This window comes from Pseudorasbora parva, chromosome 4 (genome assembly GCF_024679245.1).
Source record: "Pseudorasbora parva isolate DD20220531a chromosome 4, ASM2467924v1, whole genome shotgun sequence".
Taxonomy (NCBI): domain Eukaryota; kingdom Metazoa; phylum Chordata; class Actinopteri; order Cypriniformes; family Gobionidae; genus Pseudorasbora; species Pseudorasbora parva.
In genome coordinates, this window is record NC_090175.1 from 13,777,803 (window position 1) to 13,790,452 (window position 12,650).

General features: G+C 38.2%; 2 protein-coding genes across 3 annotated transcripts; one reads left to right on the forward strand and one right to left on the reverse strand.

Annotated features, from left to right (window-relative positions):
- Positions 1 to 67: 67 nt before the first annotated feature.
- Positions 68 to 1,435, forward strand: atp5md (ATP synthase membrane subunit k). The gene is made up of 4 exons (XM_067440998.1): positions 68 to 193; positions 590 to 691; positions 1,153 to 1,248; positions 1,324 to 1,435. Exons 2-3 carry the CDS (start codon positions 605 to 607, stop codon positions 1,240 to 1,242), a joined length of 177 nt encoding a protein of 58 aa, XP_067297099.1. The 5' UTR covers positions 68 to 193; positions 590 to 604; the 3' UTR covers positions 1,243 to 1,248; positions 1,324 to 1,435.
- Positions 1,436 to 1,440: 5 nt separating this feature from the next.
- taf5 (TAF5 RNA polymerase II, TATA box binding protein (TBP)-associated factor) lies at positions 1,441 to 12,395 on the reverse strand. 2 transcript variants are annotated; one of them, XM_067440994.1, is made up of 11 exons: positions 11,954 to 12,395; positions 8,755 to 8,980; positions 8,301 to 8,616; positions 7,862 to 8,025; positions 6,830 to 6,965; positions 6,635 to 6,755; positions 4,779 to 4,908; positions 4,435 to 4,599; positions 3,210 to 3,387; positions 2,454 to 2,631; positions 1,441 to 2,078 (listed from the first exon to the last, which is right to left on the reverse strand). In XM_067440994.1, the coding sequence occupies exons 1-11, from the start codon at positions 12,390 to 12,392 to the stop codon at positions 1,861 to 1,863; spliced, it is 2,271 nt and encodes a 756-aa protein (XP_067297095.1). In that variant the 5' UTR covers positions 12,393 to 12,395; the 3' UTR covers positions 1,441 to 1,860. The 2 variants fall into 2 exon arrangements, with proteins under 2 accessions (XP_067297095.1, XP_067297096.1); XM_067440995.1 differs by lacking the exon at positions 1,441 to 2,078 and having other exon boundaries at positions 2,465 to 2,631; positions 3,191 to 3,387.
- Between the last annotated feature and the right edge of the window lie 255 nt (positions 12,396 to 12,650).

Consider the following 12,650-nt stretch of genomic DNA (forward strand, 5'->3'; position numbering starts at 1 on the left):
AAAGACTCAACCAATAGGATGACTGGATTAACAGATTGGCGTCTCTGTAAACCAATCGATTTAGTGTAAAAAGGGATTGACGTGAGTGTCCTCCAATGACCACAGTCTATTCAAGATATCACCACGGAGGTGGGACTTCCTTCAAACATTCGCTTTCCGGCCTCTCCTCCATTGAAGGGCACCAGTTTGCTTGGTAAGTCATGTCTCAAATTTTAACTGAAAAGTCTTTTTCCCTAGCATGTTTTAGAAAGCGTGGCTTTTATATTGCTTGCGAAACGAATATATTATACTTAAAGCACAGAGGTCGCTTTACATCATTACAATAATGACGTTCGTTTTAGCAAACGAGATGAGGTGGTTCAGGCATCATATTGTAATATCTAACACTTAATAAAATTATAGAAATTAACGTTACATATAAAATCTCATGTTAAAACGACAACTACATTTCACAAAAACATCCTGCCATTACTCCAATGAGCAGATTGGTCATTTAACTTACTTATTCTTCGTGACCTTGCGTAAATAAATTAAAAACTATGCGTACTTGTATTGTATTAATAATCCTTTATGAATTCTTGATCACCAGATTCGCACAGAAATCATGGGTGGACACGACGCTGGAACTCAACACCAGTTCACTGGCATCGCCAAGTACTTCAATTCGTACACAATCACAGGCAGGAGGAATGTAAGTTCAATTAAAATTATGCAGTTAAAATAAAACATGCTTTGCTGATAGAGATTGTTTTCACCACGGAATAAAAACCTAGTTTTATTTGTTAGTTTTCATCTAACTGGCTTTTTCTCCTCAAAATTGTGGGATGTAACGTTAAATGTCAAATTTTAATAGTTTTCCTCACTATTCTGGCTTTTCCTCCTCAGAAATGCCAATTATAAATTTCTATTCTAAAATTCTAATTTTAATAGTTATCTTTTTTCCCTTCAGAATTGTAAGATAAACTTAAATTAAATCCTGAATTATTTTAGGATCAGCTCTCTCACAGCATACTTTTTTCCCCCTCCCTCAGAATTTAGATACAATCTTATTAGGTGGTAGAAAAGTTTCCATACGTTTTGCCTTTGTTTTTCACTAAATTAAAAGTACTTTTTGTGAACTCAACTTTTTTTCCCTCCCGCCCTTGACTCTAGTGTGTGTTGGCCACATACGCCAGCATTGCTGCCATTATCCTTTTCTTCAAATTGAAGCCCAAGAAGCAAAAGGCTGTGACATCAAGTTAATTTATAGTAAGTTCCACCTGCATTTAATTTAAATGAACATACATTTCCAATTCCATTCCAACTCTTTTCCTCTGTCTTCAGGATGTATTGTGATTGCAGAATGAGCGGAGGGGAAGCTGGATGTCCTTGTTTTGACCTCATAACTTCAGTTCAACTATGTAAAGAATAAAATAAATCACTTGTACCCAACAAACGCTGTGTAGAAAACTTGTTTTATTTACACTTTGAGGCACTAGTATAAAAACTTGTACAGAAAATATGAACAGCATGCATTGCAAAGACCAGTTTCTGAATTAGAATGGAAAAGTTAAAATTGACACAAGGAGACCAGCCATGTCATGTTGAGATATTTGATGCATAAGGACCTTGAAAACAAGCATGGAAGAGAAAAAAAAGTTAGCTTACGAGCATAAGGTGTAATAGAGAGGATCAGCATTTGAATGATAAAAGAGGTATTGGTCGCTGCTCCTAGGTCTGCTCAGTGCTTTGATTTGTTCTTTCACTTCGCTTGAACCAATTTCACATGTTAGGGTGATTGGTGATATTTAAATAACGTGCACCATTCATGAAAAACAGATAGCTACATAAGGTCATTGTCCTCCGAGATCTGTGGCGACTTCACTGGGAGTTGTAGGCTCCTGCGGCCAGAAGCAGGTTGCGTCTGGTGAAGTGCAGGTGTGTGACGGGTGTGGATTTGCTGTGGTATGTCCCCAGCAGCAGCTCCTGAGAGTTATCAGGCAGGTGAATGTGGCCCGTCGCTGCAGTGAAGTCGTCCGTCTCCACGTCATCGAACGCCTTCATGGCATCCCACAAGCGAACTGTGTTATCCATAGAGCCTGGAACAAAATACACAGCGTTTCAAGCTGAACTTGATTACTTTTAACCCTGTAAAAAGCCTGAAATATTAAACAATAGTCCGGCAAAATGTATTCTTTGAAATAAAATAGTTTAGTAACCTTCAAATAAAAATGTGCCTATGTTTTGAGTATCAATTTTTACATCAAGCTTTTATGGCTTATAGTATGATTTAAGAGAACATGGAGCTCATAATTGGGGGATAAAAATGCCTCAAGTTGCAGATGCAAATGCCTGTACCAGATATGATACTGTAACAACACTTTACATCAATCCAATCAAAACTAATCTTAATCTGTGGACAAACAATATTCCACAGATACGTGACCTTGAGATAAAGAGCCAACAGCCCAAACCTGATGCGAGGATTTCTCCATCTCTGCTGAACTTGAGGGCATAAATCGTGTCTGTGTGGCCTTTCAGTTCTCCGATCATCAGCCCATGCCCAAGATCCCAGAGTAAAACTCTCCCGTCTGTGGATCCAGAGGCCAGGAACTTTCCATTAGGTGCGAATGCTAGAGAATGGATGGGCCCCTGAAAATCAAACATTTACCACTTTGTATTATTACTCGTATGACTAAAATATAAAACAAATTGAGGTATACAACAGTCATAGGATGATAAACTGCAAAGCATAGAAATAAGAAAGAAGAGATGAGCAGGTTTGTCGGTGAAGGGTTTAAAATTAGCTGTTAAGATAGAGAACAGATTTATTGAAAAAGATTTATAGTTTGATTAAGCTAACATTAACTTTAATAAAGCATAAATAAAATATAAAAATACTAGATTTTTTAAAACTTATTTAGAAAATTTGAAACAGAAATAAAATAAGTTTAAACTAAAGATAAAAATAAAGCTAAACACAACTGATAAAAAAACTAAATTGAAATGTTAAATTGAAAACAAAAATATATAAATTTCTAAATATTATTAAATACTAGGCCTATAAAAATAGTACTAAAAAAAACACCCGACAGAGTAAACAAATACCAAAAGAACTTCACAGAGACGGAGAGGGAGATGCAAAGTAAATTCAATGCAAAAGGCATTAATGGGATTTCCTGTGCAGTGCTGATTTCATTCATCCAGTCACCTTTGGAAGCCTTCAGTACCTTGTGACCTGTAAAAATGCGGACACAGTTTCCATTCAGGACATCCCAGAGGCGTATAGTGCGGTCGCTGGAGCCTGTGACCACATAGTTCGAGTTGGGGTGGAATCGCGTGCAGGTGACGTCAGCCAGATGCCCAGCAAATATCCGCAGTGGCTGATAATGATCCGTTGCCCAGAGCCTAGGAAGCAAATAAAGATTTAATATGAATATTTGATTAAGGTCTTGAAAATATTTTCAATATATTATCCTTCACTGGCAAGTCTGTTTTTTAATACAAGATCTAGGCCAAAAATGTGTAGAAAATAGATGCAAACATATTTATTTCCATCAAGAGGTTCATCTATTTTTGGTCAAGATCTTGTACTGTCAATATAAGAGTCCTTTACTCTGTAAAGTCTCCTCAAACACATCCCAAAGACTTTCACTGAATTTAAGGTCTGCAGGTGCCAGTTCCCATGTGAAAATGATTCTTCATTCTTTCGCATTTTGGGTCTGATAAATCTTGACATTGTCATCCTGGAATATGGCCATGATGTGTCTTCCAACATGGATGTTTAATCCCTAGAGGACTGCACAGTTTTGTGACCCTTTAGAAGTTGACATGTTTTTTCAGTTCCTTATAAACATATTAATGGCAAAAGTGTCATTACACTGTATTCAGCACAAACTGGGATAGTGGGCTACTATAATATATTAGCAACATGTACACACATGCTTGTATTTTTGAGAAAATAACGTGTATGCATGGTTTTTGAAAAAATAAATACAAATTAAAACGAATGACTTCTCTCTCTTTTCAAACAGATTAGATAAACAGAGAATATTGGTTTGAGATTTGATTTACATTGTTTAAAACCTGACATTTCAACGTTTCGTTATACATATGTTTGTGTGACAAGTATTCACTGAGTTACAGTTCATTTTCTGAAGAGAATCAGATTGGACCTAATTGAGGGAGAGGCTGTAGATCGCGCATTATGTTTTTGTTTTGTTTTATTAAGCAAAAAGCACAACTTGTTTTTATTATGAGTGTACACAAATAAAAGTAGAAACTTAAGAGATTATAATGATGTATAACACTTGCCTGAATTACCTAAATCGACTGAGTATTTTGATTCTCTTTCGCACTAGATCCATCCATCCTTTATACATTATGCTAGTATACGCCCTTATAGAAAATGTATTAGTAGTTAAATAACATTACAATAATAAGAATCTAGTGTACCGTGCCACTCTGTCGTGTCCTCCAGACACAAAGTAGTAGCCGAAGGGTGAGAACTGAGTGTCCCACACTGGATAGTTATGTCCTTTATACCCCACGAGACATGTAAACGTCTGCAGGCTCCACAGTCTGACTGTACTGTCCTCAGAACTGGACAACAGATAGTTCCTAAGAGATAGATGAAGATATTAAACCACACTGTCAGCTCAGCTGGTACAGAACTCTTCAAAACTGCTGAAAGATAACAAATCATGCAAAAAATGTTTCATCAAGGTTCCCCCGATATCCTGTATTACAGGATCATTTCATGGTGATATAAAAGTTACTTTCAAGGCCATGTTTAATACCTGTCTGGACTGAAGCTGACGCCATACACCGGCCCACTGTGACCATGTAGGATTTTAGACTCACTGGCCGTCTTCTCATCCATGATCCTCTCCAGAACATCATCAGACTCTTTATCAATCACATTCAGATCTAGAGAAAAGGACGGCATTACACTGGGGTCTATAAATCAAAAATCTTTAAAGGGATAGTTCACCCAAAAATGAATCAATTACTCTCATTCCAAACCCGTAAGACATTCATTCATCTTTGAAACACAAATGGAGAGATTTCTGAGATTTTCTGTTTCTTGAAAGTTAATTCAACTGAGCTTCCGTAGGTTTCTAAGAGGTTTGTTTTGTGTGTCAAGCAAGTGCAGTTGAGCTTTCCGTTTGCCATATTTGATGTGATATGCATGTTTGCAGATTAATGTTTAAATGTCTAAATTAAATATTTTAACTGTGGGGGACCACCAGTTTTAACCGATTTTAGCATTATAATCCTCCACACATTAGAAGAGTCGTCCTGACCACACACCTGTTGAACATTTTCAAAGTGAAGTGAAATCTCACATGACATAAGAAGAAAGACAAGTCGAGAACGTTTGACATCGTTAGCTGGTTCTCCTGGTGTGAGTTTTGTTTGACGGGAAGAAAAATACTCTCTCAACACTCATCTTCCGGGGCATGTTTGTGGCTGTCAAATTTCAGCTATAGAAGTAACAACATCCTGTTGGTGGAGCTTGCTCGCTCTCATTGGCTATCACGTCAGAGGCAGCACGACGAAGTGTTGTAAATATTAGTCATGTTTGATAATTACGATTTGTGACTGTGCAGGCTCCGATGCAATCGGGAGCAGTAAATTATGACATCACACAATTGATGATTTTTTGGACAAAAATAATTTAGGACAGGCCTTATATCGGGCCACGCCCCACGATCGCTTGGAGTTGCAAATCAGGCTCAAAATCTTCCAAGTGTGTGGCCAGCCTTAGCAGACGAGTCAAGACAGAACTGAAAGAAGGCTGTTGTAATTTTACGTCATCTTACCTGAGCATTCGAATGCACAAATAATTTAATAATAACATGAACTGACTGGATTTATGGAAAGTGATCAGCGTGATTGATATCCAAAATGGTAAGCACACGCTTCTTTGTTATCTCCAGTCCTTTCCGTTTCTCTTTTTATAGGATGATGAAAATAGACTATTAATACTTGCTGAAATAGACAGATATTTACTTATACGCAGAATAAACTTGCTTATAGACAGTGGCCTTTAGTCCTTTTGGTGTGTTTAAGAGCAGATTTTGCCGATGAGAGGCGACAACACAGTCGCTTTAGTCGCCACTCATTCTTTGTCAATGGCTTGGTGTGTCCCGCCGTGTTTAAGAGTATATAGCATACAGCTAACAGAAGGAGCCGCAAGCTCACGCAGGGCTGTCAGAAGCAAGCCATGCATAAAATAAATGTATTATTCGTTTAGAAATTGTTTCCGGTAATTCCAATATCCATACAGTCATCTTAATGGGTCCAAGGTCAAAAAATACAGAAATCAGTATAAAAACAGAGAAATCCTCCCTGGATCTCTTCATGAACCTTCAGGATTTTGGGTGAATAGACTTTCAATGGAGCGACAGACATATCTCATATTTTATTAAAAATATCTTTGTGTTTTGAAGACAAACAAAAGTTTTATGGGTTTTCATGGCATCTCACAGAAGGACATGAGGGTGAGTAAATGACAGATTTCTAATTTTTGGGTGGAATAACCCTTTTAGTGTTTAAATCTGGAAATAAAAGTTATACGGTTGTTAAAAGGAAGATATTAAAAGGAAATTTTTCACTTAAACTTTTGTGGGAGTAACAAGAAGGTACATACCTGCTGCAGATTTGACTTTCCGTAATTTTTTGGGTGTGACGCTCCACACGCGTACTGTGGAGTCTGCAAATCCTCCCGCTAACAGACTGGAGTCATCAGTGAAGTCTACCGCCGTCAAACCCTGAGCGACAACACACAATCAGCACGTGCAAAGTTAAGCAACGCCCAACTCAATAATGAGCAAACACCACCAACCTGGTACGCATTGAGGAACGTATAGAAGCAAATGGAAGGCAGGTTATCTGGGCCGAGCCGGATTCTTTTGGTGCTCTCCTTCATGTACATGATCTTATCCAGTTTGTCCGAGTCCTTCAGCTCTGGCAGAGGGATCCTGTCAGATCAGCCCGAAAAAGAATAACATGTTATGAAACTAAACCGTTTCAAATCATTTAAAGGGATAGTTCACCTAAAAATGAAAATTCTGTCATCATTTACTCCAAATCTGTATGAATTAATTTAGATCTTCTGCTGAACACAAACAAAGATATTTTAAAGAATATAAGCAACCAAACAGTTGACGGGTCCCATTGACTTCCATAGTATGGGAAAGAAATACTATGGACGTTAATGGCTAACGTCAACTGTTTATATTCTTCAAAATATCTTTTGTGTTCAGAAGAAGAAAGAAATACATTCAGGTTTGGAACATCTTGAGGGTGAGTAAATGATGACAATTTTCATTTGTTTGTGAACTATCACTTTAAGCATAAGCTTTAAGTTCTCATGAAAAGAAAAGTCCAATATACACTACCATTCAAAAGTTTGGGGCCGGTAAGATGCTTTAATATTGTGAAATAATTATAATTATTATTATATATATATATCATTTTTTATTTAAAACAACAGTTTTGTATTTGAATATATTTTACAATGTAATTTATTCCTGTGATTTTCAGCATCATTCCTCCAGTCTTCAGTGTCACATAATCCTTCAGAAATCATTCTGATACGATGCTCTGATGTTCAAGAAAGATGTCTGATTATCATCACTGTTGAAAACAGTTGTGCTGCTTAATATGTCTGTGGAAACCATGATAACAGTGTTGTTTTCGTAACATTATAAATGTCTTTACTGTCACTTTTGATCAATTAAATGCACACTTGCTGAATAAAAGTACTAATTTATAAAAAATAAAAACCTTTTTAAGCCCAAACTTTTGAACAGTAGTGTACAATTCATTTCAAGCTGGTTTTTCATAGCAGCTGACTGATGAGTTTCTGTTATACCTGTTCTGTTGAGGGGCGTTCGGGTCTTGTTTCTTACTCTTGGAGCCTATACTGTCCTTTTTAGTTTTCTTCTTTTTGGGCTTCCCTTCTTCATTCTCTGCTTCATCATCTTCATCATCCAGTGGGACTTCAATCTCTGGCTCCTTCAACAGCCCGTAGTACACCTGGTACCATTAGAAACAAGATGGCACATCATTAAAACATGCTATCATTTCCAAATACGAGCTGGTTTCTAGAGGCGAAGGTGGCATTACGCTGGTTCCCTCGAGAAAAACCCAATAGGATTTTTCCATTGGCTTTTGGATTATCACAAAAAACAAGCTCTGTGATCAACAAACATTTGATAAAAATATTACAGTTTTCTTTTTCTTTGAAAAAAAATCTCACAAACCCCAACCTTTTGATTATTATATAGAAACACTTGCTCTTCATATCAAACCTTGGCTTTATTGACTTCTCGTTTGGCCTCTCCCCCAAGACTGCCGGACATGCTGTCGATCTGACCCTTGCTCCGGGGCATGCCGTCGAAGATGTCGATGTACAAGTGCTCTTGGATGATGTTCCATATCTGGTTATTATGTCTTTCCTGCAAGTGTCTCTTCAGAAGCTGGTACGAGTCTCTGGAGATGCGCAACACGAAACGGCTAGTGCGGAAATCCAGCAGGGCCTCGTTCCCCTTCATGTGCTCTTTTTTACTGAGGCCGCAAAGAACACGCAGGTCATCCAGATAGTAACACTCCTGATCACCGCTAAACCTATCAGCAAAAAGGACGCGAACTGGTTAAACCACAGTTTTTAGACTTACAGAATAAAAATGACCATCAAATTACATGATGATTGATTTGTATGTTGTCCCGGATTAATTCCACCTGTAAAAGAGATCTGCTGCTTACTTCTCAAAGAAAGCCTTGGCTTCGCTCTCATGGTTGTTGTAGACCAGCTCCAGGTACATGTGAACGAACAGAGGGTAGAAGAGCTGGGACAGCTCTGCTCGGTGGCAGTCCAGCACTGACTCTATGAAGTTCTTCAGGTCGCTGTAGTACACCTGATACAGAGAGGGGTCCCCCTGCTGGCTGTACGCCGACAGCACCACACGGACATCCGGCTGGTCTTCTGTGTCTGGAGCCAACAACATAAACACACACAGGGGTCTGAATATGTATAGTTATACCATACATACATGCCATAGGTTTTTGCTGAGGAAAGGAAGAAAGGTCTATGCATTTCATTCAGATAAAGTACCTCAAACCTGCATACAGATCCACATTTTTAGGTAATCATTCCTGACTGAGCCTTTTTTTTTTTTTAAAGGGGTGGTTCCGTGGTTTTGGCTTGGTTGTGTTTATGCTGTGCAGTATAACATGTCTTGATACTTTTTTTTTTACGCTGTATTTTTCTTATATTTGTATTTTTCCACACCACTGTCTCCACTGTCCTTTGAGCGGCTCGTTTTCTTCCTGCTTCTATGAACCCCATCCCTCTGAAAAACGCAATGGTCTTAGATTGGTTAGATGGCCAAATGTAGTTTCCTGTATTTTTATTGGCTGAAGTGCCAAGCACAGGTTGCCAGAAACGCCACGCCCCTCACCATTACGGGCAGAAGTCACATCTGCGGTGACGAGCGAGGGTTTATGATGTCACCGACCCAGGAAGAAGCTCGTTGTAGTCCAAACCGGCCGTTTTTGTAGGCAATAAACTGCCATAACTATAAAAGACAATATCTCCGTTTGCATTGAACTTTCACCGCTGTAACTTTGCAGATACTGTTTATGCTCAAGCAGCAATATTACACACTAACAAAAGCACAAAAAAAAAAAAAAAAAACAAGTGAAAAATCGCATGCAATCGCGCCACCCCTTTAAGTTAGGAGATAAAAATTGACAAAATCATATCTGTATTTTTGGGCTGAATGGTGATATATGGTATGCATCTCTGTATTTTTTTTTATTTTTAAACATTTCTTTATTTAGATAAAAGATTTCGGTATTTATTTTTAATAAGTCTTATTTCACATCCTGCCCAATGTTGTCCTACACACAAAGTTTATATTGAAAGCTATGAAAACAAATACAGAGAACATAACCATGTAGTAATTTCATGTGCAAAAAAGGGTCCAATCACCTTACATTCTAAAATCGTAACATTACAATCTAAAAGATAAAAATATTTCTTTTTAAAGCAAAGTTAAATTCACTAAACTACAAATGAAAATAAATAAAAACACAAGTCCTGACTAATTAAAGGGTTAGTTCACCCAAAAATGAAAATTATTGAATTAGTTACTCACCCTCCTGTCGTTGAACACCCGTAAGACCTTCGTTCATCTTCAGAACACAAATGAAGATATTTTTGTTGAAAGCTGATGGCTGAGAAAGGCTTCAGAAAGGCCTCCATTACATTCCCACTGACCCACTCACAAGGCACTAAAAACATTGATAAAAAGTCCATCTCACTACAGTGGCTGTACACTAATGTTACAATGCGACGAAAATAGTTTTTAAGCGCAAAAAAAATCTAAATAATGACTTTATCCGCCAAGTTATTGTCTTCCGTGTAGGTCTCAGATGTGAACTCACCTGGAACTCACGCGATAGCGGCGCTCCTCCTCTTCCGGGTCATGTCTCTGAATGGTGGAGCTGCATCATATTATCACGCATGCGTCTGGTTCACATCAATAACTTAGTGGATAAAGTCGTTATTTTGATTTTTGTGCGCACAATAACTATTTTCGTCACATTGTAACATTCTTGTACAACCACTGTAGTGAGATGGACTTTGTATCAATGTTTTTAGTGCCTTTTATGGGTCTTGTGAGTGGGTCAGTGGAAATGTACTGAATGCCAATGGAGGCCTTTCTGAAGCCTTTCTCAGCCATCAGCTTTCAACAAAAATATCTTCATTTGTGTTCCGAAGATGAACGAAGGTCTTACGGGTGTCCAATGACATGAGGGTGAGTAACTAATTAAATAATTTTCATTTTTGGGTGAACTAACCCTTTAACCCATATTAGGCTATTTTGATTAGCTACCCCATTACAATAGTCACTTTACAGTTACTGCTATAAAAAGGTTTCAAATTCTACATATGGCACATTTATTGCTCAACAACAAATTTTCGAAATATGTATCTTTTAGTCAGAATTATGGCGCTCCTATTCTATTTGCTGTTTGACACAAATGCTTGTTTCATTAGCAGAAGGCTCGTCCACTCCTGGCAGCAAAATGGAAATATTTGCATGACATTCTAACATTTACAGATGGATAATAAACCCGAGAAATGGCTTTGATTTGATATAACTTTTAGATTACTTTTTTTGTCAAATATATAATTTTATATAAAATATATATATTTTTAAACTTTTACTTTTTGAAGCGTTCACTTCAGCAATATGTCTTTAAAAAAGGCCAACCTTATGTCTTAGATCCAAAGCATTCTTGAATTACAACCATTTAGGTTTAAACAGTTAATCCAAAAATCCTGGGAAATGTATGCAGAGCAGCCTACAAACGCCTTGTGAGTGAAGCTGACTTCTGCTGATGAAAGTGCGAAATATTTTTCAGTTAACAATTTATCTTCTATTTATTATAATTCTGACTCCAGGTCTTCATTCATTATATCTAGTCGTTGGGTCTTTAACACATTCAGCATGAATGACCAGACAGGGGTAAATAGGCTCATTGGAAATCTGTTCTTCAAAGTCTAATGTAAACCTGAAAACAAACGACACATTTATGATATTATTTTAAGATTTTATGAAAAATTGGTTCAGAAATGAAGGTTTTGTACTAGTTCCATGTTAGCAGTAATGATTATCTAAAATGTGTTTGTGTATTTATGAGGGGTAGGGATTATATGGGTTGTTTGGCACAGTGATTAACTCGGAAAAGGTTGCCGACCCCTGTAAATACGAACACACACACACACACACACTAAGCAAGACTATGAAGGAGGGATGAATAACGATGTTCTGTTGAGGCAGCTGGTGTAGACTAACTCGACAATAAGCAAGAGCTAACACTGATTTTGTGCTGCTGCTATAATTTAAAAGGTGCATTGTGTATATCATCAATTAGAATTTGTTTGTCCACTCACTCTTTATCGGCACAGGGGTGAGCGTGCTCTGGGGGGCGGCTGCTGCTGTGATGGACACTCGGCTGAGCAGAGACTTTGCATCCACTCCTTCCCCGTCCCCTTTTCCTCCTCCATTGCCATCGGCAGTCAGCGAGTCCTCCTGGTCTTCTGCTAGACCGGCTTCCCGCCTCAGTATCTCCACCGACTCTGACAGTTTATTTCGCTTCAGAAACTGCAGCACTGCGATCAAAGTTTGTTGGTCCTCCGGCTTCGGTGCTGCACCGGCGGGGGCAGCGGTGAGGGGCGATGAGGAGAGCGCCCCGTTTCCAGTGTTCCCCGATAGGTTTGACGCCCCATCGCTAAGTATTTCTGGCTTTGTCTCTTTCTCTGCGTCCAGCTCCATCGGTCCATCTTGCAACGCCGCCATTTTGGCGCTGAATGCAATGACGCCACGACGCATACAGCGTGAAGTACGTCATAATGTACGCGCATCATGGCGTTTTGTCTAGTAGCCTAGGGTGTGTGACGAGAGAGTCGATGATGGAGGAAAAATAATTTCACAATTTTTAAATTAATACTTTTTTGTCGTAATTTACATTAGCTTGATCTAAAATCTAAAACTTTATCCTGAATTATCGGAATTGATTGTCTGCCCATTTTGGGCGTACGTTACATACGCTCGTTCACAATTTTAAATACAAGTAAAAGTTTAGTCGTT

Bases quoted from the DNA above. Each gene is read 5' to 3' on its own strand.
- atp5md (XM_067440998.1), top strand. From the start codon at position 605: ATGGGTGGACACGACGCTGGAACTCAACACCAGTTCACTGGCATCGCC. The intron at 692-1,152 runs GTAAGTTCAATT...CCTTGACTCTAG, and splicing joins CAATCACAGGCAGGAGGAAT to TGTGTGTTGGCCACATACGC.
- taf5 (XM_067440994.1), bottom strand. From the start codon at position 12,392: ATGCGTCGTGGCGTCATTGCATTCAGCGCCAAAATGGCGGCGTTGCAA. The intron at 4,909-6,634 runs GTATGTACCTTC...CCTTTTCTCTAG, and splicing joins GAAAGTCAAATCTGCAGCAG to ATCTGAATGTGATTGATAAA. The intron at 2,079-2,453 runs GTTTGGGCTGTT...ATTTTGTTCCAG, and splicing joins TGGAGAAATCCTCGCATCAG to GCTCTATGGATAACACAGTT.